The sequence below is a fragment of the Ambystoma mexicanum genome, chromosome 9 (genome assembly GCF_040938575.1).
Source record: "Ambystoma mexicanum isolate Mex_15411 chromosome 9, UKY_AmexF1_1, whole genome shotgun sequence".
Taxonomy (NCBI): domain Eukaryota; kingdom Metazoa; phylum Chordata; class Amphibia; order Caudata; family Ambystomatidae; genus Ambystoma; species Ambystoma mexicanum.
Window position 1 is genome coordinate 1,222,993,463 of NC_090931.1, and position 22,666 is coordinate 1,223,016,128.

Sequence of the window (22,666 nt, forward strand, 5' to 3'; positions counted from 1 at the left end):
TCCACTCTTATGCCTTAAATCAGTTCCAACTGTGTACTCTGCTGCCAATTTGTTTTCCCGTTTTTCTCACTTACTCACCCACGATGTGCAACTGCCGATTGAAGATTTCAAAGGAACTATCGCTATCACAGACCCCAACCCCCACCCATTCACCCTCACTCTCCTCCCTCAACCTGCAGTGTAAAGTTCTTCTCCACCCCCAGCCACCGCCCGTAGCCCACCCAAACAAGGCCACAAGGACCAAACATGTCTCAACATTAAATAAGCAGCTGCTAAGGGGCTAACTGATGCGCTTTGGCCCGTACCACAACATAGTTGTAGGATTGCATATTTGAATGTATGAGTGGTAGTGGTGGGTTACAATACAGGTGCTATGTACTCATCTGATAGATAGAGGAATTGAAACACAGCCATGGCCAGTTCACTCAGACCGGCAGTTGATCATTCTTATTAGCTCCCTCTTGGTCCAGGAACAGTATCTGAATTTCTATAAACTTCATCACCTCGTCCGGGACCGTAAGGAAGTACAATTTACCATGGAACTGAAACCTCAGACTGACTGGAAACAGCATTGTGTACTGTATGTCACGGGCTCTCTGCATTTTCTTGACTTCAATAAATTGGCGCCTCTTATGCTGAAATGAAAGTGAAAAATCTAGAAAGATCTGTATCGCTTGGGAGCCCAGGCATAGTTCCTTTTTTCCCTGGCGAGGCGAAGAAGATGGTCTCTGTCCCGGAAACTCAGGATTTGGGTGAGGAAAGTCCCCCGGTTTTGGCTTGGGAGTGAGGACCTGGTGGGGTCGCTTCACCACAAAGAAGGCGAGAGCACTTGTGCACCAAGTCATTCTTTGAAAAGGTTTTCCTCTGCTTGTTACATGCCCCCAGAAAACGCATCCTCTGGTACCCCCACTATTTGAATGTTGTTCTTCCTAGAATGTGATTCCAGGTAATCACACTTGTTTTTGCCTATTTTCATTTGCTTCGCCAGCGATGTCACTGTACTCTGAAGCCCCTGAACAGTATCCTCTGTCGTTCCAATTTTTGTCTCTGCTTCAATGATGTGCACAGATCCTTAGTCAGTTGTGAGCGCATAGATGCCATTTTAGCCCTGATGCAGCAAAGCAATTCCTGTTGGCCCCTCCAGAAAGGTTCCATGGGGATCCCAAGACCTTCAGGACCTTTCTGAACCAGTGTTGGCTACATTTTCTGTGCCAATCCTGTTTTTTTCCGGATTCAACAACAAAAGCCGCGTTTGTCCTGTCCCATTTGGGTGGTACAGCGGCAGCTTGGGCTAATCCCGTATTGGAGAAGGGCAGTCACCTTTTATACAACTGTGACACCCTCATTGATGCTATGAGCAAGGTGTTTGACACCCGCTACAAGTTGCAAACTATGGAATTAGAGTTGTTGAGTCTTCAACAAGGGGACTCAACACTTGGCCTATTTAGCCAAGTTCAACCAGCTAGCCGCCGAGACGTGGTGGCCTGATGACAGGAAAGCCTTGTTATTCTACAAGGATCTATCTGAGTCATTAAAGGATACCCTTGCCCTGGTGCCTGTGGTCCTGGTTACGTTCCCTGAGTTTTTGGAGCTAGTGCTGCAGATAGATGCCCATAAGGCAGAATGGGAAGGTGAGAGAAAGGGTCTTCCTCCTGCTCCCCAGGTGGTACCCTCCTCGGCTGCAGAAGCTCCTGAGCCGCTGCAGATGCTCCTGAGCCCATGCAGATAGGTGCTGCCACGCAGGGCCCTTTGACCCCTGACAAAAGGGAACACCGGAAAAGGAACTACCTTTGTGTCTATTGTGGCTCCTCGGAGCACTTCTTGAAATCATGTACAAAAAAGCCCTCTAAGAAGCAGGGAAACGCAAAGGCTCAGCAATAAAGGGAGTCCAATTACCAGGCTGTTTTTCTATAGTGGATTTCCATGTTTGTGACTCCGTTCACTGCGGCGGTGAGTCTTGGTTATCAGCAAGCTGACCCCTTTCCAGCCACGGCGGTGCTCGATTCTGGTGCCACAGGGAACTATATTGACGATCCATACGCCAGGGACCTGGGACTGCAAGTAATCCACAAGAAGAGCCCTGAACTTGTTAATGCGGTTGATGGGACCACCTTGCTCTCCGGCTTGGTGACGGAACAGACTGCAGATTTAATTATGGAAATCGCGCATGGTCACGCTGAAACCATTACGTTTGATCTCATTGCAGCACCGTAGTACAAGTTGATCCTTGGATTACTGTGGCTCAGGTTACATAATCCCCTGGTGGACTGGCACACGGGAGGTATAGCGTTCCTTTCCGATTATTGTGACAAGCATTGTTTCAGTACTAGTGGCTATACTAGGAGTCCGTGTTGTTCTTTGTTTGATGTAGCCCCGACTATCGGGGCTGCTGTTACCCACTCGTTGCCTTTGGAGTATATGGATTTCCAGGATGTGTTTGACGAGGGTGGTGCGGGAGTGTTACCTCCCGACAGGCCCTATGATTGACCCATTGATGTTGTGCTAGGTGCCAAGATACCATCAGTGAGGGTCTATTATTTGACAAAAAAGGAGGATGTAGTTCTTAAGGGAGATATGTGAAGTCTTTGGAATCAGGGTTCTTCCGTCCATCTCGCTCTCCTGCAGCCTCACCGTTGTTTTTTGTTCCTAAGAGGGAAGGGGATCTTTGCCCCTGTATAGACTACAGAGCCCTTAACGCCGTAACAATACGTAACCAGTATCCCACACCATTGATCTCGGTATTACTAGACCAGTTGGGTTCCACTGTGATTTTTACCAACTGGATCTCCGAGGGGCCTACAACGTGGTCTGAATTCGCAAAGGCGATGAATGGAAGACTGCTTTCAAAACAAAATATGGTCTCTACGAATATTGTGTAATGCCCTTCGGACTCTGCAATGCCCCTGCTACGTTCCAATTTTTCATAAATGACATCTTTGGGAATATGATGGATCAGTTTCTAGTCATATATCTGGACGACATTCTTATTTATTCCCCGTTTTATGAAGTCCACATATCGCATGTTACCAAAGTCTTGCAACGTCTACAAGAAAACAGACTGTTTGCCAAGTTAGAGAAATGTATGTTTCATGCCACAGAGGTGGAGTTTCTCGGTTATGAAATCACCAGTAAAGGAATACAAATGAGCGACACTAAGGTTAGGGCGGTTCTGGAATGGCCTGTCCCTACCTCTTTGAAAGCCCTCCAGTCATTTTTGGGCTTCGCCAATTTTTATTGGCGGTTTATCCACAACTTCTCTGCGGTGGTGGCTCCCTTAACTACTCTCACCAGCAGCAAAAAGGATTTCAAGTGGGATGATAAAGCTGATCAGGCCTTCTCAGCTCTCAAGACTGCATTCACTTCGGCTCCTGTCCTGCAACACCCTAATCCTTCTCTTCCATTCATTGTAGAGTCAGACACCTCAAAAATTGTTCTCGGAGCAATTCTCTTGCAGGAGTGTCCAGTCGCTAGTGGTCTGCATCCTGTCGCTTATCATTCAAGGAAGTTAACATCTTACGAACGGAATTATACAATCACTGAGAGGGAACTCCTTGTGGTCAGGGACGCTTTTCTAGTCTGGAGGCCCCATTTATTGGGGGCTGCCCTCCCTGTTCACGTCAATACGGATCACCGGAACCTGCTGGCCCGGCAGTCCATCAAGTGTACAACTGCTCGCCGTGCCCCTGCAGTCCATCAAGTGTACAACTGCTCGCCGTGCCCAGTGGCATGAGTTTCTGTCTATGTTTAACTTCATTATTACATACCGACCCGGTTCCCTGCACACCAAAGCGGATGCTTTGTCACGCATGCATGACGCCTCCTCCTCCAAGAGAAGAGACGGTCCTCTTCTTCTTCCACATCAAGTTGTCTGCAGCTGTACATTACAACCTTCTTTGCATGACGATCTCCAGGAGTGGGTTAACTCCACTCCGTCTGAGATTCAGAAATTCAAACTGGACATTGTGCGTTCCATTCCTTATGCATGAGGTCGAGTGTACCTACCAGATCACACAAAACGTTGCAAGGCCATGCAATGGTGCCATGATTCTATGGTTGCGGCGCATTCTGGCATCAACAAAACCTTGGACCTTTTGCAGCGTTGGTGCTGGTGGCCTACTATGCAGAAGGATGTCACGGAATACATAGCAGCCTGTGCCGTCTGTTGTCAGTGTAAAAGCCTGTCCGCCAAACCTGTTGTGCTGTTACACCCCCTTCCTATCCCTGATCATCCATGGTCTATGATATCCATGGATTATGTGGTGGAACTCCCCCCTGTAAATGCCATGATACCATATGGGTCGTCATCGATTATCTCACCACAATGGCCTTATTTGTGCCTTGTCAAGGACTTCCATCTGCCCCGGTTCTAGCGAATTTGTTCTTAAAGAACGTGTTCTGGTTCTTTGGTCTTCCCCCATCATTTTCACAGACAGAAGGTCTCAATTTACTTCTAATTTCTGGTGGACTGCGTCATTTGGCTTTGACGATCGAGACTCCAGCGCATACCATGCTCAAATTGATGGCCAAATGGAACACTTGAATTCCACGCTGGAGCAATACCTGAGATGCCTCAACCTACAGTACCAGGAGTCATGGCTCTCTGTATTAGGCATGGCAGAATTTACATACTCCCTCCATTCTTCAACCCGTGCCTCCCTGTTCTTTGCCCTCTATGGGCGGCATCCTAGGTCTTTACCGCTTTCCCTTACTTTACCCTCTAAAAACCCGTAAGCCAGATCCTGTGTCACCAATTTGCTTGACTTACACAAGGGCCTCAAACAGCATCTGATGGAGGCTCAGGAGTGCACCAAACTTTACGCTGACATGCATCAGACTCCTGCTCTGTCCTATTCAGCAGGGATGAAAGTCTGGCGATCCACCAGGAACTTGCGCATTCCTGGACATGAGGCTCTTCTTCTGCCCTTTCTTGGCCCTTATGTTATGTCGGCTATAATCAAACCAGTTGTCGTGCAGCTTGATCTCCCTCTACATTGGAAAGTGTACCCAGTCTTCCATGTATCGCTTCTCAAGCCTTTTCATCCTAACACCAGGCTTCTTTCACACACTCCTCTGGTTTTTGTACAAGGCGAAGAAGAGTATGAGGTGAACAGGATCTTAGATACCAAAGTCCCCAGGGGAGTCAGGTTGTTTTATGTTGATTGGAAAGGTTATGGCCCTGTAGACAGAACCTGGGAGTCGGCCCTGAACATACATGCTCCTAGGTTAGTTGCCAAATATTGGTCTTCCAGGAGGTGCAGTCTCTTTTTGCAGGAGGGTACTGTCACGGCTAAGGGTATGAAATGCACTGTGGCCAGATTGGAACCTAGAATAACATCCACTACTCACCCAGTTGACCAGCTGCGTAAATACAGATATTCCCCACTCAGTCTTCCTTCTAAACATACACCCAGTTGGAGGACGCGTTTTCACGGTAGCTGGTGGCTTCCATAGAAATGGTACAGTCCTTTGTACTTGGAGAGAATGAAGTGGTCGAGTGCGTGACTCAAACTGGTCATGTGACTTCACCCATATTAGTCCCACCTCTGCGCTAGCGCGCTGCTTCTGAAAAAACTGAGCACATTATGTTTGTGTCTTTGTTTATGTTGCCAATCTCTTGCTTCGTTTCACCATTGTGCCTTTGCCTGCTCCTTGTCGGATTTGTTGTTTGTTGGTATTCTACTTGGCTCATGGAATGGACCCTGCTACGCTACTTGGACCTGCCTTGTCTCCGCCCTTGCCTGCATTGACGTTCTGCTGCGACCCAGACTGCTCACATCGGACTGCTCCTGTTGTTTCCCTTGGTACGGTTTACCTGCCTCCACACCGACGCAGACTGTTAACAGATTTTCTTTCTCGCTTCCCCACGTTCAAACGTTCCATAGGCTGTTAAGCCTGCACGGGAGGTGCCAAGTACTGTTCTCCTACTTCCACCATGCTAACGAGTGTCTCAACGCATCGGGTTATCCTGAAAAGGAATGCAAACTGCTATGTTGGATTTCTACTCCCAATGTACACGGACTAGAGACTTCCGATGGTGTGCAGTGATTCTTAGGCGTCTGTGTTTGGTCGGTATATGGTTGTATGGACACTAGGTGTCCTCGTGCCGGCGTATCAGGTTTTGGGACTACTTTTGGATTATTCATTGGCATCTTCACTTCCTCACTTTCGTGGATTTGATACAGTAAGACAGCTTCCATCTGTTTGTGTGACTTTGTTTATATACTTGTAACGCAGCAGGGGCCTCCCTCTGGAACAGCCTTCCTGCCTCCCTGAAACTTGAGGAGAACCATCTCCGGTTCCGGAAGCACCTCAAAACCTTCCTCTTCGCTTCTGCCTTCTCTCTCCCTCTCCCCTGCTAAACCTGCTTAACTCCCCTCTGAATTCAGCACTAAACCTGCTTCTGGGCCACTCTCAGCTACCTCGGTCCAGGGCCCAGCCACTCTCCACTTGCACTGCCTCCCTGGCTCCCCCTGCACTGTGGGATTGTCACTGTATCCCTACAGCCCCCTTCCCAGCACTTGCTCTGCACTTACCTCGCACTTGCCACCAGCTGGCCCTTTTTATTTATTATTTATTATTTATTACTTTTTACGCTACTTACCTTGTACTGCACTTTCCCCCCCACCTCCTCCCCCTGCACTTTCCCCTTTTTTCCCCTTACCTCTGCACTTGCGCGATCTGAATGACACCTGGCCTAGTAGGATCGTTTGTCTGTCTTCCCCTTGTTTCCCTCCCTCCCTGCCTCGTCGCGCCTTGAAACACTTGTGTATAGGCGCGTTACAAATACCATATCATATCATATCATATCATATCATATGCAATTTTCAACTTGTCTGTCTGTATTCACAGATCCACGCCTGATACTACACACCCTGTGTATCCTGTTGTCTGGTTTTTGTTCCGCTCTGCGATAATTAGCACAGGTTAGTCTAGTCCATCGCCCGATTTCATTTAAACACTATTTAGCTATCACGTACTAACCTGTGACTTGTTTTGCCTTGTAGCTTGGCATCTCGTGGGTATCCATCTTTCAATTAATTGGTCCCTCTGCATGTCATTACTAATATCCAGAGAGACACATTAGTGGGAAGAATTCTTCTTCTACACTATGGCCTGAAGATAGTGAACAAGGATTCTGACACCTTTTTAGATCGATCTTGATAAGGAGTCTTCTTGTGGGCCCGACTAGCATTGCATGAGACACTCCTGCTCCAAGAATTTCTATCTCTATGGAATCTTTAGTTGACTTAGCTCCTGCTGACACATCTTCAAAGTTTTGTCAGGGATCCAATCACACTGATCATAAAGCATGACTTCCATGCTTGCCTATGCCATTGTTAGGTTTCTTGACATATTTAGTAATCAAAGTGAGTATCACAGGATGCTTTTCTGGGTTCATTGTTACATTTGACTTCATGGACATTTTGAATAACCTGTGGTCTGGGGCAGTCCTCAGTATGATTAATTGGATCTGTAGCAACAATTCTACTGAGTCAGAGGTGGCAAAGCACATCATCCTGAATACCTGCCGGTCTTCATGGTTAAGCATGGGCTATACTGCCTTGCCCAGTACTAAGGGGCAATAAGTTAAGTCCACATTTAACATCTCTCAGTATTGGCAGTAATATGTAGTCTTCTGTAGGTATGTCTTTGTCAGTCCCCATGTAACATCTCAGTCTTCTTTATGTGGACCCTGTTATTTGTATTGGCCACCTGTGGGCACAGTGTGTGACTGTCTGCGTCATGATCTTCAGTGGGCATACCCCATCTTGGAAATCTAAAGCACTCCTGATCCATTATGCTAGCCTGTTTCATACCCCTGCATTGTAACTGGTCTACCATAGTTTAATGTGGAGTTGTTGATTGGCCTGCCCTCGGAGTCCGCAGATTGAAGGTCCACTGAATCTCTCTGATAATAATGATGATCCCTAAGAAACCAGTTGACTTCCTTGCTATAAATGGGTCTTTGGGAATTAAATCTGAATCTATGAGCGTTCTCGTTATTCGACTAAGTTTACATAGATTCCAGTCCTTGGACCAATGATCCAGTGGCTGCATATTAGTCTTCTAAATGAGTCTTCTAGAGAGGTATCTGCTACTCTCCTGAAATTAATTTCCAAAATGGAGCTTCTTGTCAATCCCAATGGACTGGATCTTGAAAACTCCACGGTCTCGAATGGTTTAGATGTAATTCAGCAGATTAACCATAATACAAATGTCCATTGAAATCGTACATTTAGTGGTGCTATCCATTACATCTTGACTATTCTATCCTTTTACCTAACTTAATTCATATATGTGAGAGAAAATGTGGACCGAGTCCACTTCCCAATGTTGACTCTGATTCTGATAGAAAGCTAAGGAGAGCTCCCTAAAAAACTCTCATTTGGGGCAAAGATGTCACAAGGAAATTGCTGTTTCTTTCAGCAACTATTGAGTAATTTGGCAATACAGCTAATCAATTCTTTAGGTCAGTGCGATAGACTTCTGGGTGATAGGCAATTTCAAATGATTTCAGGAATAAAAGCCAGACAATTACAGATAAGGTTGACTACTACCATGCTAGAGTATGTTATGGGAGCTAGATAAAATGTTCACTGAGTGAAGTGGTTATTGCTGTCTTTCCTCCTGACATTAAGGATTGTGCCACACTGACTGAAGGCATATGCAGGGAAGTACCCTCTGTTTAGGAATGACCTTTCCAATCTAGAACATCAATCATCCAGGCATGAATGATCATCCTGGGTGTGCACTGATCATCTACACCCCCACCTCAGTTTCTCAGGAATGGAGAATATATTCATACTCAGGACCATTGTAGGGCACCACTGCATGACAGGAAGCTGATTTCCAGGATTCCACCCGACTTACACGGGCTAGGAAGTCCCAGCTTGAATTCCAGATATTTTGTAAAGAGTAAGGTTGATTGAGTGCCACAATAAAACGAGGTCAGCTCAGAAGAACCGCAACTTTGCAACTGATGGCAGACCTTTCCGTTGACTGAAGCCTCATTCAAGACCAGTTGAATCCATCAAGGTGATTTCCGCTCATGCTTCATATGTCATTTAGTATCTGGGAACAGATTTACAAGTGCACCAAACTGAGTGGACTAAGACCCCACTCTGGATTACCTTACCTTTGTTTATCTTTTCATATTTTCCATAAGCCGCTACCCTCTTATGCATGACAAGAAGGGGACACAGTCCACATTTCTATTTATCAACACTTAAGGTCAATAATGGCCCAATGTTATTCTGGAAATCGACCTGTGATCCTGCATATTGGTTGTGTTTCAGATATCTGGTACCACTATTTTTGTCTTGTGTCAGCATCCTGTTTCTCATGGGGAGATTTATATCTGTGGCACAGGGATCTAATAGTTGTTGTGCCCTAGCCCAGGTGAGGAATATTTCCAACTGCTCCTTGAGTTTTCTTACAGCAAAAGAGGGGGGATCCTGAATTGTGGGTGAGGTATCCATATGGCCTTGAAGGAATTGCAAGACATTTATCAGTGATTACACCTGTGAGGAATCATAGGTATTCGTTCCTTCTCTGTGAGGCTAGGAAGGTGTGCCAGCTCCGTAATACTGCCCCTAATGATCGAAGCAAGTGGGACCTCACCAAGACAGACTCTCCATTTGGGGACAAGGACTCCTGTTCCTGTGAGGAACTCCCTAAACCATTCCCCATGGTGGCATACATGGGACTATCAGAAGTGAAGAACAGGATAAAAATCCAGAGACTTGGCTGAAGACAAAACTAAAACATACTGTTACAAACAAGGAATAGGATCTGCCTCTTTATAAGGAGACCTCCATTTAACTGAAATGAGGAGGCTATAAAGAGAGAACACGCCGAGACGAGGTGAAGCAGAGAGACGCATACCAGCTGCACCTCCTTACTACCAGCTGCACATCCTCAAAGGTATTCTTCCTTTCCTCACCTCACCCCAGAAGCTCACTGTTTCCAGAGCTCTAGTTCTCTCTAGGCTGGACTACTGCAACAGCATCTTTCTAAATCTGCCTGCCTCTACTCTCCGTCCTCTATAGCTCATCCACAACAGGACTGCAAGAATTGTCCTTGGCCTCAAGCCCAAGGATCATATCTCTCCAGCCCTGAAATCTCTCCACTGGCTCCCAGTGGCAGCAAGGATAGAGTTCAAAACCCTCTGTATTGTCCACAAGGCCTTCTGGGGAATGGGACCGCAATACCTTCAACTCTCTCTTCGGAAATATCTTCATACTAGAGCTCTTCGCTCCTCCACCTCCAACTCCTTGAGGGTCAGTTGCTTCTACAAGCAACGAGTTGTGTGCAGATCTCTTTCTTCGGCTGGCACCTCCCTCTGGAAAAGCCTCCCTGCCTCTCAGAAACTTGAGCAGAACCATCTCTGGTTCTGGAAGCACCTCAAGACCTTCTTCTTTGCTTCTGCCTTCTCTCTTCCTCTCCCCTGCTGATCTCTTGTCTAATACTGCACTGGCCACCTGGTTACCCTCTTATTAGACACCGGTTGTCTGCACTTTTAACACTCGTATTTACCACCTGTTGGCTGCACTACTTGTTTTAGATCCCATGTCAGGCACTTGCCCATACTCCCCCCCTGGCACTTCTCCCCTTGCCTCTTCCCTGTACTTGCATGATCTCAATGTCACTAGGTCTAGTAATATCGTTGTTTTGTCTTCCCTCTGTTTCCCCTCCCTTGCCCCGTCATGCATTGAAACACTTGTGTATAAGCACGTTATAAATTCCATATCATATCATATATCATATCATCTCATATCATACAGAAGCAGGGAAGCCCCCTGATGTCATCACACCTGAGAAAGAGGGCAACATAGCCTGCGACTTTTAGAACTGCTCTGAGAGTGTGAGCAAAATGCTGGAAGCCCAACATTGGTATGGAGAAAGCTACTGAAGAGAAGAGAACCTGGATTCCGGTGGTGGCATGATGACAACGACGTTGTGGTGGGCAGGGTGCCCGTCCAACAACACTGAAACCACTGCACGTAGAAATCGGAAAACTGTCCGCTTACCCACAGTGTTACTGGTTCGCACAGAGAGAGAGGACTGAGAGGAGGGGCGCTGGAGAAAACGAGAAGGCGAACAACTGGAGCAACCAAAGAGAACCCCAGTGAGCCGAGGCCCCAGAGACGTTCCCCTGCAGATTCTACAGTAATAAGGAGAATGGGAGACCTGGGAGGAAATTGATGAAACGGAACTGTAATAATGTGAGAAAGAGAATCACAATACAAGCTGGAAAAGAGACCATTAAGAGTGGAGCACACATACCTTGGTAAGAGGAGAAAGTAATACACATGTTAAGACCTAAAGAGTGGAATGATATATGATATGATATGATATGATAAGTCATTTATAACACGTCTGTAGACAAGTGTTGAATGCAGAGAGATAGGATACTCCAATGAGAGAAAGAGCACCCCAAGGAAACCTGAAAAAAGAGACCATTAAGAGCAGGGCACAAATACCCCAGTAAGAGGGGAAAGTACCACATTTGTTAAGAGGCAGAGATGGTAACAAACAAGAAGAATAATTCTATGACACAAGGGTAAGCCAAACCATTAAGAGAAATATTACACAAAACCAACCACCAAAGGGGGGTTATTAACCACAAGGAAAGCATATCCCATCTAAGACACTATATATTGCAGAAGTACAAAAGACTTATCCATGTGGAACAAAAGATAAAACAGAGAGCGTTAAGTCCTGGAAGAGGAGGGAAGACCCAAATAGCTTGTGAAAGAGTTGCAAGAACTTGCACAGATGTCAACAAGAGACTATTTAAAGTTAGCTTATTAATACGTTTTTTACAGTGGACTGATTCATTTGATGACTTCCTCAGGACCGACAAACACCTTAGTTATGTATATAGGCTAATAAAAAAGAAGGAAGAGTCCTCTAATGAAACATGGGTGTCATTGCTTGAAACAATTAATGCAGGTGAAAATTATTAGGACAGGGACCAACAAGCATACATCTCCATTTTAGTACTGCATTTCAGGAAATGACTGGTACAAACACTTTGCAGGAATATATAAGGACCAGAGGCCAACTTTGTTTCAAACACATGACCCTTCTGATCAATTATATATAACCCCATGTGAAATTACACCTTTTGCATTCCAGCAAGCTGACATGTAGAGAGCCATCAAATCACTGAGGGCAGACAGAAAAAGCTCCTGGACTAGACTGCATACCAATCGCCTTAATAAAGAGCAAATTAGAAATCTTTGTCCCATACGTGATGGTAGTATTTAAAGCAATTTGCATCTATAAAAGAATACCAAAATCATGGACGCATGCAATAGAATTGTCGATCTACACAAAAGTGGGGATAGAACTCCCTAGCAACTACCGTCCCATCTCCTTTCTGGAGACTGTAGGAGCATTATTTGGGAATGTACTCTTGGCACGCCTCGAAGTCTGCCTCATGTTATTGTACATCTACAAGTCGGCTTCCAGAGAGGATAAAGCACAGTAGATCAGGCACTCAGACTATTCCTAATGGAGCAAAAGTATAGCACCCTCAGGCAACAGTCCTTATACATGACTTTTGTCGATTTAAAGATAGCGTTCCATGGTGTTCCAAGACAGGAACGATGGGACTCCCTGGTACGCCAATGGATAGCGCTTAATATCCTGAAGGCGATCCTGTGGCATACATGAACAATGTAGCAACATAAGATGGGGCCCAGGAGGTGAAAGCGCCACACATTTCAGCATTCAGAAGGGAGTGACACAAGGCTGCGTCCTTGCCTCCTCCCTACTCTGTTTATTCATAAATGAGATAGCGGTGGAATTAATTGACTTGCCGGTAGATGCACATGATCTTGGCACTTAAAAAACACCAATATTATTATTTGCACACGAAGCAGTGCTAATATCTAAAACGATCAGTGGTCTAAAACTGACGGAAAGATTTACATTTCATTGCAAAAACAACGGCTTTAAACGTAACATCAGCAAAACAAAACTATGGGCCTCATTACAAGCATGGCGGTCTGGGAACTTCGGTACCGGTAAGAATGCCGGTAACGTAGTTCCGGGGCCGCCATACTACGGCTGTGCTGGTGGGTGCCGTCTCGCCCGCCAGGTTTTTCCTGGCGGGTGTAGCGGCACCCACGAGCAGAGCACATCGGATGCGCCGGCACAACTCTGAAGTGCCGGTGCATCCAATGTCCCCATCCCCATTCAGCCCTATGGGGCATAATGGGGATCGGGAGGCCCCTGATTCTGGCACCCGAAAATTAGCAAGTACCGGGTCCGCCTAGCTCGGCATGACCCGGTTCTTGCCCATTCATGGGTGCCGGAAAAAATGCAACTCTGGCGGCAGCCGTGCCGTTTTTAACAGCACGGCTACCGCCAGAGTTGTAATGAGGCCCAATGCCATGCTCATAAAGGAATAACTCTCACAAAAATAGCAATCTTAGAATAAATGTTAATGTTTGTTAATGTTAAAGGTATTTGTACCACAAACTATCGCCACTGCTGTGGTCCCCAGGCACCCTGCTGGATTTGAAAAGGAGGGTGTGAAGAGGGGCAGAGGGGTGGCTAGTAGGGTGTAGTGGGAATGGGAAAGTGAGAGTTGTGATGTCCTGTTGGCCACTTCAGTTCGGTTTGCACCGTTCGCTGAGCTTAAGTGTGGTTTTCGGTCAGTGCCAGAATTCCCATGTGCTGTTGTGTCGGGCTATATGTTGTTAGTCTATTGTTGCAATGGTCAACTTATTGAAGAAATACAAACATTTGATTATCTGGGCATTCTCTTCATTTGCAATGGTAATTGGACCTAGCAAGTAAAAGAATTGTTGAGCGCGCTGAGATGCTCGGCCGAATCCACTCTAAAATGTTCACAAACTCACAGACAGAGAGCGTTAGGACCATAGCACAGCCGGTCTGATAGCACAGCGAGAAGAGCGCTCGCTTTGAAATCCGTGCAAAGCCTGCTAAGGCAGATTCGAATCTCGGCGGGGCCAAACTCAGCGTTTCATCCTTCTGAGGTCGATAAATGAACACCACACACCGTGGGGAATAATAAGCAGCGCTCAGATGCCTGAGGGTTCGTAGCGCTATAGAAATGCTGAATTATTATTATTATTTTTATTTCTCCAAGCATTCCACACCCAGGCGATGTAGGCGGCCTAATATGATGCAGAAATATGGGGACACAGCAATGCATGCCCTTTTGTAGTTTATGAAAATAAGTTTTTGCAAAGGCTGCAGTGTCTCCCAAAATCTACACCTAATCCTATCTTTCACCTTGAGCTGAACTGGCAGGAATAGGAACTAGTATTACATACATTTCGACCACTCTTCTATTGGATACGACTTTGGCTTTCACCCGAACTCATAAAATGTAAAGCGGCCATATTAAATCTATTAAATCCGCTAAATGGTAGCTTGTTGTCTTGGTTTTGGCACATTAGACACATGTATGAGATGTTATCTATGGAACAATGGTGGTCCACACCGAGCACAGTCAATCATACATGCAAGGGGGTCTTAAGGAACTTTATGGAAGAGTGGAAGACTTCTTCACTGGTGATCAGTACATGTGGGAGTAGTCTACTGGCAACATACCTGCAGATAAATGATACACCACAGATGGGAACATACATGGACCAAATACAAGATCCAGTAACACCATCTCTTTTGTTTAAGTTTAAAGCAGGCATTCTGCCTTTAGATAGATACATTTACCTGCACGTTGACACCGGGAGGAACAGACATTTTCCCTTTCTGCCCTTTGCACCATCTCATCTGTTGTTCATTTGTGTAGTATATAAACATATAAAGCAGAGACATATAAGTCCTTGTCTAATAAATGCCGGCATCAGAGACATCGGTGCAGTTGAATTATTTTGCAAATAAAATGGTTCATGAGGACATGCTGATTATCTGGGCGGAACCTGGTACAAATGGCCCGAACACATGAAGTCTTCAATAGGCAGAGGTGAAGAAGATACAGATATTTGCAAAAACAGCAACACTATGTTTATGATATTTTGCTAAAGGAGGCTAGAATGTGCAAGTAAATAGTAGGGACTTAATAATGCAATATAGACATTTCTAGCATTCATTACATTGTATTAATAGTGATGATCCATGTCCCACTACAAGATAATGCGAACCTTGAAATATGATAATGTTTTAATATTTAATTATAGTTTATGGAAAGATCTGTAACATGTAGTAGAAGGATGTATATTTAGGGAAAAACTGTGTTAACTCAAAATGAATTGAAAGAATGTGTGAGAATCTGTTCTCAGCCATGATGGGTTTTGGCTGGATGACATATGCCAGACAATGCCAATGAAACGAATTGAAACAATAGGGCCAAAGAATATATCATAATATAAGGTCATTGATTCTCAATCAAATCCAAGCACAACACACTTTGTAACAATTATTAGAGGGATATTTCAAATGATATGATGTGTCTAAATGGATCGTCATACATTTTATGAATTGTAATATGGGCAAAATGGGCAACAAGTGTGATTTTAATCTTGCTCTTAAATGCTGTGGATTCATTGGTTTTGTATTATCTGCTGCTTTTATGCCCTGTTTTGCTAAAATAAAGTATATATGATGGTGATTTGCATTTGTTGATGGTTGCACATTTGGATGACTAATGCGCCCTTTCCCATACGCAGGCAACATTCCTCCATGATCTTATAGTATTTGTTTCCTCTATCACCAACAGTTCTACCCCCTTAGAGCTCTAGAAGCTGCATTGTCCCTTTGTGCCAAATACCAGGATGTATTTGTGCATATAGAAAATGTTCCATTTCATTTAGTTGGTACATATTTGTGTATCATTTAAAGGCCATCTGCCTATCCTGATGATATAGGTCATGAGGCCAAAGGGGGTTCCTCCTTTCTAAAGCTTCCCATCTACACTTCTCTAAGCCAGGGGAGAATTCTGGGTTGTCGGATATCAGAGTCAAGGGGCACAGGCCGGTAGTAATAACGATTAGTCTAAGGTCACTGTCCTGCGAGATAATACTTTTTTTTACAAATGCAGTTGTTGTGATCTGGCCTGCGATGCTTGATTATATTTTAATAATAAACATATTTAGTGTAGCTTTTCATGGAAAATGCAAGATCTCCCAGCAGCACATTGAGTTGGGGCCTTGCAAACAATCTGACCGTTTCTCACATTTCAGTAGAACTGCAAAGTGAGACATAACCTGTGCTTTTCCCTGAAGAAGATAAACTCTGAACACTGAAAAGATAACTTTGGGGTGTTTTATTAATTTTTATTAGCGTAACCTGAAATTCTGAATGCATATTTATTTTCACTAAGGCAGATGCCTTTGTCAGATTGTTGGTGGACTAGAGCATAGAACACATGCATGGGAAATAAGCAGCCACAGGAGATGGGGGTTGAATCCCACCCATGATCTCGTATTATTAACTTTGCTCTCTATTTTAATGATTCATTATAATGAATCTTTGTGCAATACAAACAGCCATTTTTCAGTGCACCCCATCTATTTTTGAAGAGCTGATTGGCCAACGTTTTTCTTTGAGTTCTGCTACTTTTAGTCCCATAATTATAATAGAGAAATCAGAAGCGCTAGAATATTTTATTGCAAAAAAAGCGTATCCATGTGGTTAAGGGGAATTTAGGAATTTGTATGATTATAAATTATAAGAATAGTGGGAGGGTGCTTTTACTGGCTCCTATACAGTTACTTTATCAATCTCTTGATTTTGTTTCTGACTTGATCTTCTCCACCTGCTCTCCAGTGCAAGCCGACATTAGGGTGTCCAGCTGCTGCCCTTCTTCATCTCCTCATAATAGAACGTATGTTTCTACAGTAGTTCAGCCATTTCATGAGACATGAAAACTGATACTCAAATTCGTGGAGGCCGTCAGTAGTCTGCATGAGTAGTGTAGGGGAACTGGCTGTAGAATCAGAGTAAACCAGCAACCTCCTCCAGGTAACCAGTATGCATAGGGGAATGGACAAATGAATTGTGAGGCGCTCCTTTCACAGATCATAATGGCTAATGTAAAGACTTAGGGCCTAATTAGGAGTTTTGCAGATTTACCAAAGGCCTTGGATGTTGCTACTACCCTCGGATATAGTGATACATTCTCCTTATTGCTTAATGTGATTTTGTTATTCCACATTATGGAGCCCCAAGGGACTCCTTTGGGGATTGGAGAAATTACTTCCAGTGGATGCCCACACTGTTAATCAGGGCTTAACAGGACGTTAAGTAAGAGTCAACAATAAACGTAAGCTCCCCTCGCCCCCACCCTCACCACCACCCTCACACAAGAGTCTCTGGCCAGCACTGAGTACATCCACAGTACTGTCTAGAGACCATCAAGTGTACATTGCACCAGGGTAGACAAGAGTGGCTTCCTCTGGAGGATTTTAATCCAGGTCCTTGAATTGGACATGCCCATTGCATGCCAGCCCTACAAAATAGAGATGTAAATGGCTAAAATAGAGGAAAATACATGTGCCAGTATGGAATGCTTTGCTGTTAATGTACCACGTGTGCAGGCTATACTCAAAATTGCACAAATAAAACAATGCAAATTACAATACGGAATACCACTACTTTTACCTTCCCGCATGTGCTGGCTACCTAATTTGCTCAAAGTAAAAATGTGTGCATTACAGAAATGACCCCTGGGCGGCATAGTAGTGGCATTTGATGAATGTTCACAGATAACACAGTTCAGAATGTTGCACTGCAGGTTGCCAAACAATATTTTGAATCCTGCAATAGTTTGTAAATCTGCTCCATTGTGTTTGTATATTTGATTGGCGACACAGAAAGACCTTTTGTTACAAATCTGGTTCTATGATATGGATGCATCATTTAAACATGCTTTTGTTCATCATTAACTGTTCACATACCTACTAGCCAGGGAAGCCAATATTTTGACATCCTTCCTCCAGTTTGCATATCCCAGGGATGCACAAAGATAGAACAATCCAGCTCCTCTGCAGCCTTAAAGTAAACAGAAATCAATAAGAACATTATTCATCTATGTTAGCAGCACCATCAGCAAAATTGGCTCTCTGGTATAATAGCCTAATTTTGCATGATGTCTTCTGAGGCAATTTCTGTGGCGCTGTGTTACTACAAGGAGAGAAGGTAGCTATAGCGATATGACACAGACACACAATTGTATCAAGGAAACAAAACTGTACAGTTGCAGACATACGTTATCCTTTGGTGATATTTTTTTAAAATACTGTAGTTCTCTGGTCGCTTGTCATACACCCCAAGGAGATTGTGTCTGCCTAATACTTAATGTAAAAGTCAAAATTCCAACAGTTGGGTTGGCAAAAAGCGCCTAGTAGAACAATTATAGATATTGTATTTATTTAGCAATATATTAATTCTATTAATTTGCAATAGGTCTTCATCAGTTAATCATCAAAATGTGTCAATTCTCCACTTGCGTCTTGCCTTTTGTCCATTTGATCTATTCAATCTTATCAACCTATTGGTTTCATAGCACAAACCCACCTGGGAAGCAACAGAGAGCAGAACAACAAGGGGATACGCCACTAGGATACAATGATGTGGACCCAGTAAGGACAGCATTTTATGAGTTCCATTACCTGGTATGGATATATAATGCATGCAAGGTTACAGACAAGGGATAGAGGAGAGCTGGAGAAAGGAGGTTTCCCAGATTATTCATCCATTAGATGTTCATTGGTGGTTCACTGAAGAGGTAATATTTCATGACCTACAGTTGTTAACCTACAACAATTATAGAATTTTGCCCAGATGCATTGTCTCTTTGGCATCCAAGCATGCACAAGTCGTAAAAGATGTGTGCATCAATTTAGGGTTTTTTAATTTATGATGGTCTTTTTAGAAAGAGTCTCTGCTGTTGCTAAACATAAAAGAAGCTGTTGAGAAGCTGAATCCAAGAATCTTTAGAATTCTACTAGAATTAACCAGACTGGCATGGCCATGCAGCTGGCACGCTGTCCTGAGGTTCTGGACACATGTTTACCACATCTTATGACAGGCTTCACAATAACAGTGCAGAATGACTGTCCTGTTAAGCGAGCTTTCAACGGGCTCCAATCTGGCTGGCGAGAAAGTCTGCCATTATGGGCTCCATTAAAAGCATACTCAGCAGTTCAGGAGCAAATCAACATCATTAAATGGGTGTATTAACTATGCCAACTCGACAGGGCAGTCTACAAACCAGAAGGAACCCAGCATCAGCAAGTATTGGCTCATATTTATAATCAAATTCAATAATCTATATTTAGAATATTTCTGCCTCATCATGAGTTTGGCGGTAACCCTTAAATGCAGCAGTACTGCTATTACTGCTGCATTTAAGGGTCCGCCAAATCATGGATTTGGCAGGATTTACCCCCAGCTCTGAGCTGGGGGCAAATCTGCTGCAATTTTGCCGATTTTTGGTGCTATTACCGCTGCGCTAATACCGCTGGTGGTAGTAGCAGCGAAAAATTCCCCATTGGGCCCAATGAGGAATGGGGACTTACTGTTCCACCAAACCCGTGATCTGGCGCTAATAGCAGCGTGGGTTTTGGCAGTAACACTAATAGCCCCAGCGGTAATACCTCTGGGGATACCGCCCAACTCGTGATGAGGCCTTGTCCTCTATTAAATTCAGCACGTGATGATGTATGCTAATGGTTGCTACTTGTATGGTGTTTTATTGAGCATGCTTTTAAAAAAACGGGCTCTAATTCAGAAAGCTCAAACAGGTTTAAAATGTAGCACATTCATTTGAGAACTCTAAGCTTAAAAAAATACATCAACGTGCCTGAACTCAAACAACATATTTCATATCACTTGGGTGCATTTTAGAAAAAGGCCATGGATCGTGCCCCTTTCTGCCCTGTGCTTAGCTAGAACAATCGATGCTTTAGTGTCTCAGGGATTCAGCCATCGTTAATAAACATGGCATCCATGGATTTATAAAAATTATAGATGGGGTCTTCGGGCCTCATTACGAGTACAGCGGTGTGGTAAACAACTACAGGTTTGCCCGTGAAGTGGTGCATTTTGGGAAATCCACCACCTTACTGCCAAAAAAACAGTTGAAAGGCAGGATTATAACTGAATTCCACCGAAATCCCTGTGGACTACAAATAATGGGGTTTTACACCATCCACGACGTCTTGTAATCCTGTGGTAAATCCTCGGGACCAAGTAGCGGTAACAGTAATTCCGTTTGGTGGTATGTTGGCTGGTTTACCACTAAAATACCACCAAATTCGTAATGAGGCTCGTTGATTTTCCAAGGGACAGTATTAAAAGACTTTGAAAAACATCTGGGGAACAATTTGGGCCCAGGAACATTATACCACTCAAACAGACCTATTTGATTCTTTCTATTAAAGCATCATATGCATTTATATTGGAAGTAAAGGTGGAACAACTGTGTGTTACATAGTTTGCATACCTTGACCAAGATTGTGGGAGGGGTACAGATTTATGCTGCGTTGAGAAAGTGCCATCCCTCATGATGAGGCCAAAAGTTGACATTTTATCGCCAAAATGGTGTCCTTGGCAACTCTTTGCTGATGGCGTCCTAGACGGCTGTCTAGAATTATCTTATCATACACCCTGCCCTGTCCAGTACAATACATAAATGATGTGTGCACAAATTGGATGTAAAGGTTAAGCCTGGAGTACGTATTGCATGATGTGAAGGCCTCATGAAGCAAGAAACAGACAACAGATTCAGAGGGTAATTCATAGAAATTCGCACAAAAGTGGCGCACGCGGCTGGCGCACAGTGTCCCCGTGCGATACACTGCGCCAGCCGCGTGCGAAAAAATCCTTTTCATCGCACAGCGTATTCATGGATTTTAGCCTCCGAAACCAGCCGTGGCGCAGAGTGGCGCAGCGACCCTGCAGCAGCGCCAGTTACGCCCCCAAGAACGCCCTTGCGCAAGGAAAAGCCTTCAAAATTCCCAAATCATTGCAAAGGGCTGCGTTAACCCTGACCAGTTCACAGGGTTGCCAAACAGCAAACGCCAAGCAGGGAACGTGTATTTCAGTGGTTCGCGGGAAGTTTCACACGCGATTGTCCTGGGTACGTGTACATCAGGGGTGTGTGGGAAGTAACACACGCGATTCCATCAGGGCACGTGTATTCCAGGGGTGCGCGGGAAGTATCACATGCAAAAACAGCAGGGTACGTGCATTTCAGGGGTGCGCGGGAAGTATCACACGCGATTCCACCAGGGTACGTGTATTCCAGGGGTGCGCAGGAAGTATCACACGCAAAAGCAGCAGGGTACGTGTATTCCAGGGGTGCGTGGGAAGTATCACACGCAAAAGCAGCAGGGTACGTGTATTTCAGGGGTGCGCAGGAAGTATCACACGCGATTCCATCAGGGTACGTGTATTCCAGGGGTGCGCGGGAAGTATCACACGCAAAAGCAGCAGGGTACGTGTATTACAGGGGTGCGCAGGAAGTATCACATGCGATTCCATCAGGGTACGTGTATTCCAAGGGTGCGTGGGGAGCACCACACGTGAATTGCACGTGTGGGTCCTCCCAGGTGTACCCTCTACACCCTCCACGGCCCCTGCAGGCGGCCCACACCACAGGGACCTACCCTGCACATGCCCTGCAGGCAGCCCATCCACGATGCCCATGTCCCCCAGCCAACCCACATATCACCTTGCACTACTGCCCACCAACGCATGTCCCCCTGCAACCCCAGCCCCCAGGGGCACCCTCCACCAGGCCCCCACTCATGTCCAACTCATGTCTCCCAGCACCCCCACCCCCCAACAGTGCAGGGCACCCTCCACCAGGCCACCACTCATGTCTCCCAGCACCCCCACCCCCCAGCATCCAGGGGCACCCTCCACCAGGCCCCCACTCATGTCCACCTGCACCCCCACCCCCCAGCAGTGCAGGGCACCCTCCACCAGGCCCCCACACATGTCTCCCAGCACCCCCACCCCCCAGCAGTGCAGGGCACCCTCCACCAGGCCCCCACTCATGCCCCCCAGAACCCCCACCCCCCAGCATCCAGGGGCACCCTCCACCAGGCCCACACTCATGTCTCCCAGCACCCCCACCCCCAGCATCCAGGGGCACCCTCCACCAGGCCCCCACTCATGTCTCCCAGCACCCCCACCCCCCAGCATCCAGGGGCACCCTCCACCAGGCCCCCACTCATGTCCCCCAGCCAACATGTCATAACAATCTCGATACCTGGCCCTTATGGTCAGCCTCCAAATGCCAAACACCCACCCGAGTATTGCATCCACCCACTTAGAAATGGCAATAACATGATAGAACCCCAATTGCAAGTTTGGAAACGAACACATGTCCCTCACATACACCCAATGGGTGTCAGTGAATGTCAAAACCCATATCATGATATGCATGAAACCAATGAGATGATACTACACATTGAAGTTTGAAGAAAAAATATGTATTAAAAGCAACATAAATTGAATCAAAAATAAACAAACAATAATGGAAATTAAAAAAAAATAAACCAGCATGTCCGTAAAATAATGCAAAACCACAAATCATAATACAAAGGAAAGGTGTCCAAAGTCACAGTCCACAAAAGTAAATCCAATGGAAAATTAAAATCGAAAACCATTGCTCCATGGGTAAATCATAAAAAAAAATGAAAATCCAAAAGTCAAC

At 45.2% G+C, this 22,666-nt stretch overlaps 1 protein-coding gene across 2 annotated transcripts in view; it reads right to left on the reverse strand.

Moving 5' to 3' along the window:
* The window catches only part of ACMSD (aminocarboxymuconate semialdehyde decarboxylase), a 606,399-nt gene that overhangs the window by 381,012 nt on the left and 202,721 nt on the right, over positions 1 to 22,666 (reverse strand). For both annotated transcript variants that reach the window (XM_069616567.1, XM_069616568.1), the window contains exon 6: positions 17,898 to 17,991. In XM_069616567.1, coding sequence (XP_069472668.1) covers positions 17,898 to 17,991 — 94 coding nt within the window. The remainder of the gene's footprint in view (positions 1 to 17,897; positions 17,992 to 22,666) is intronic.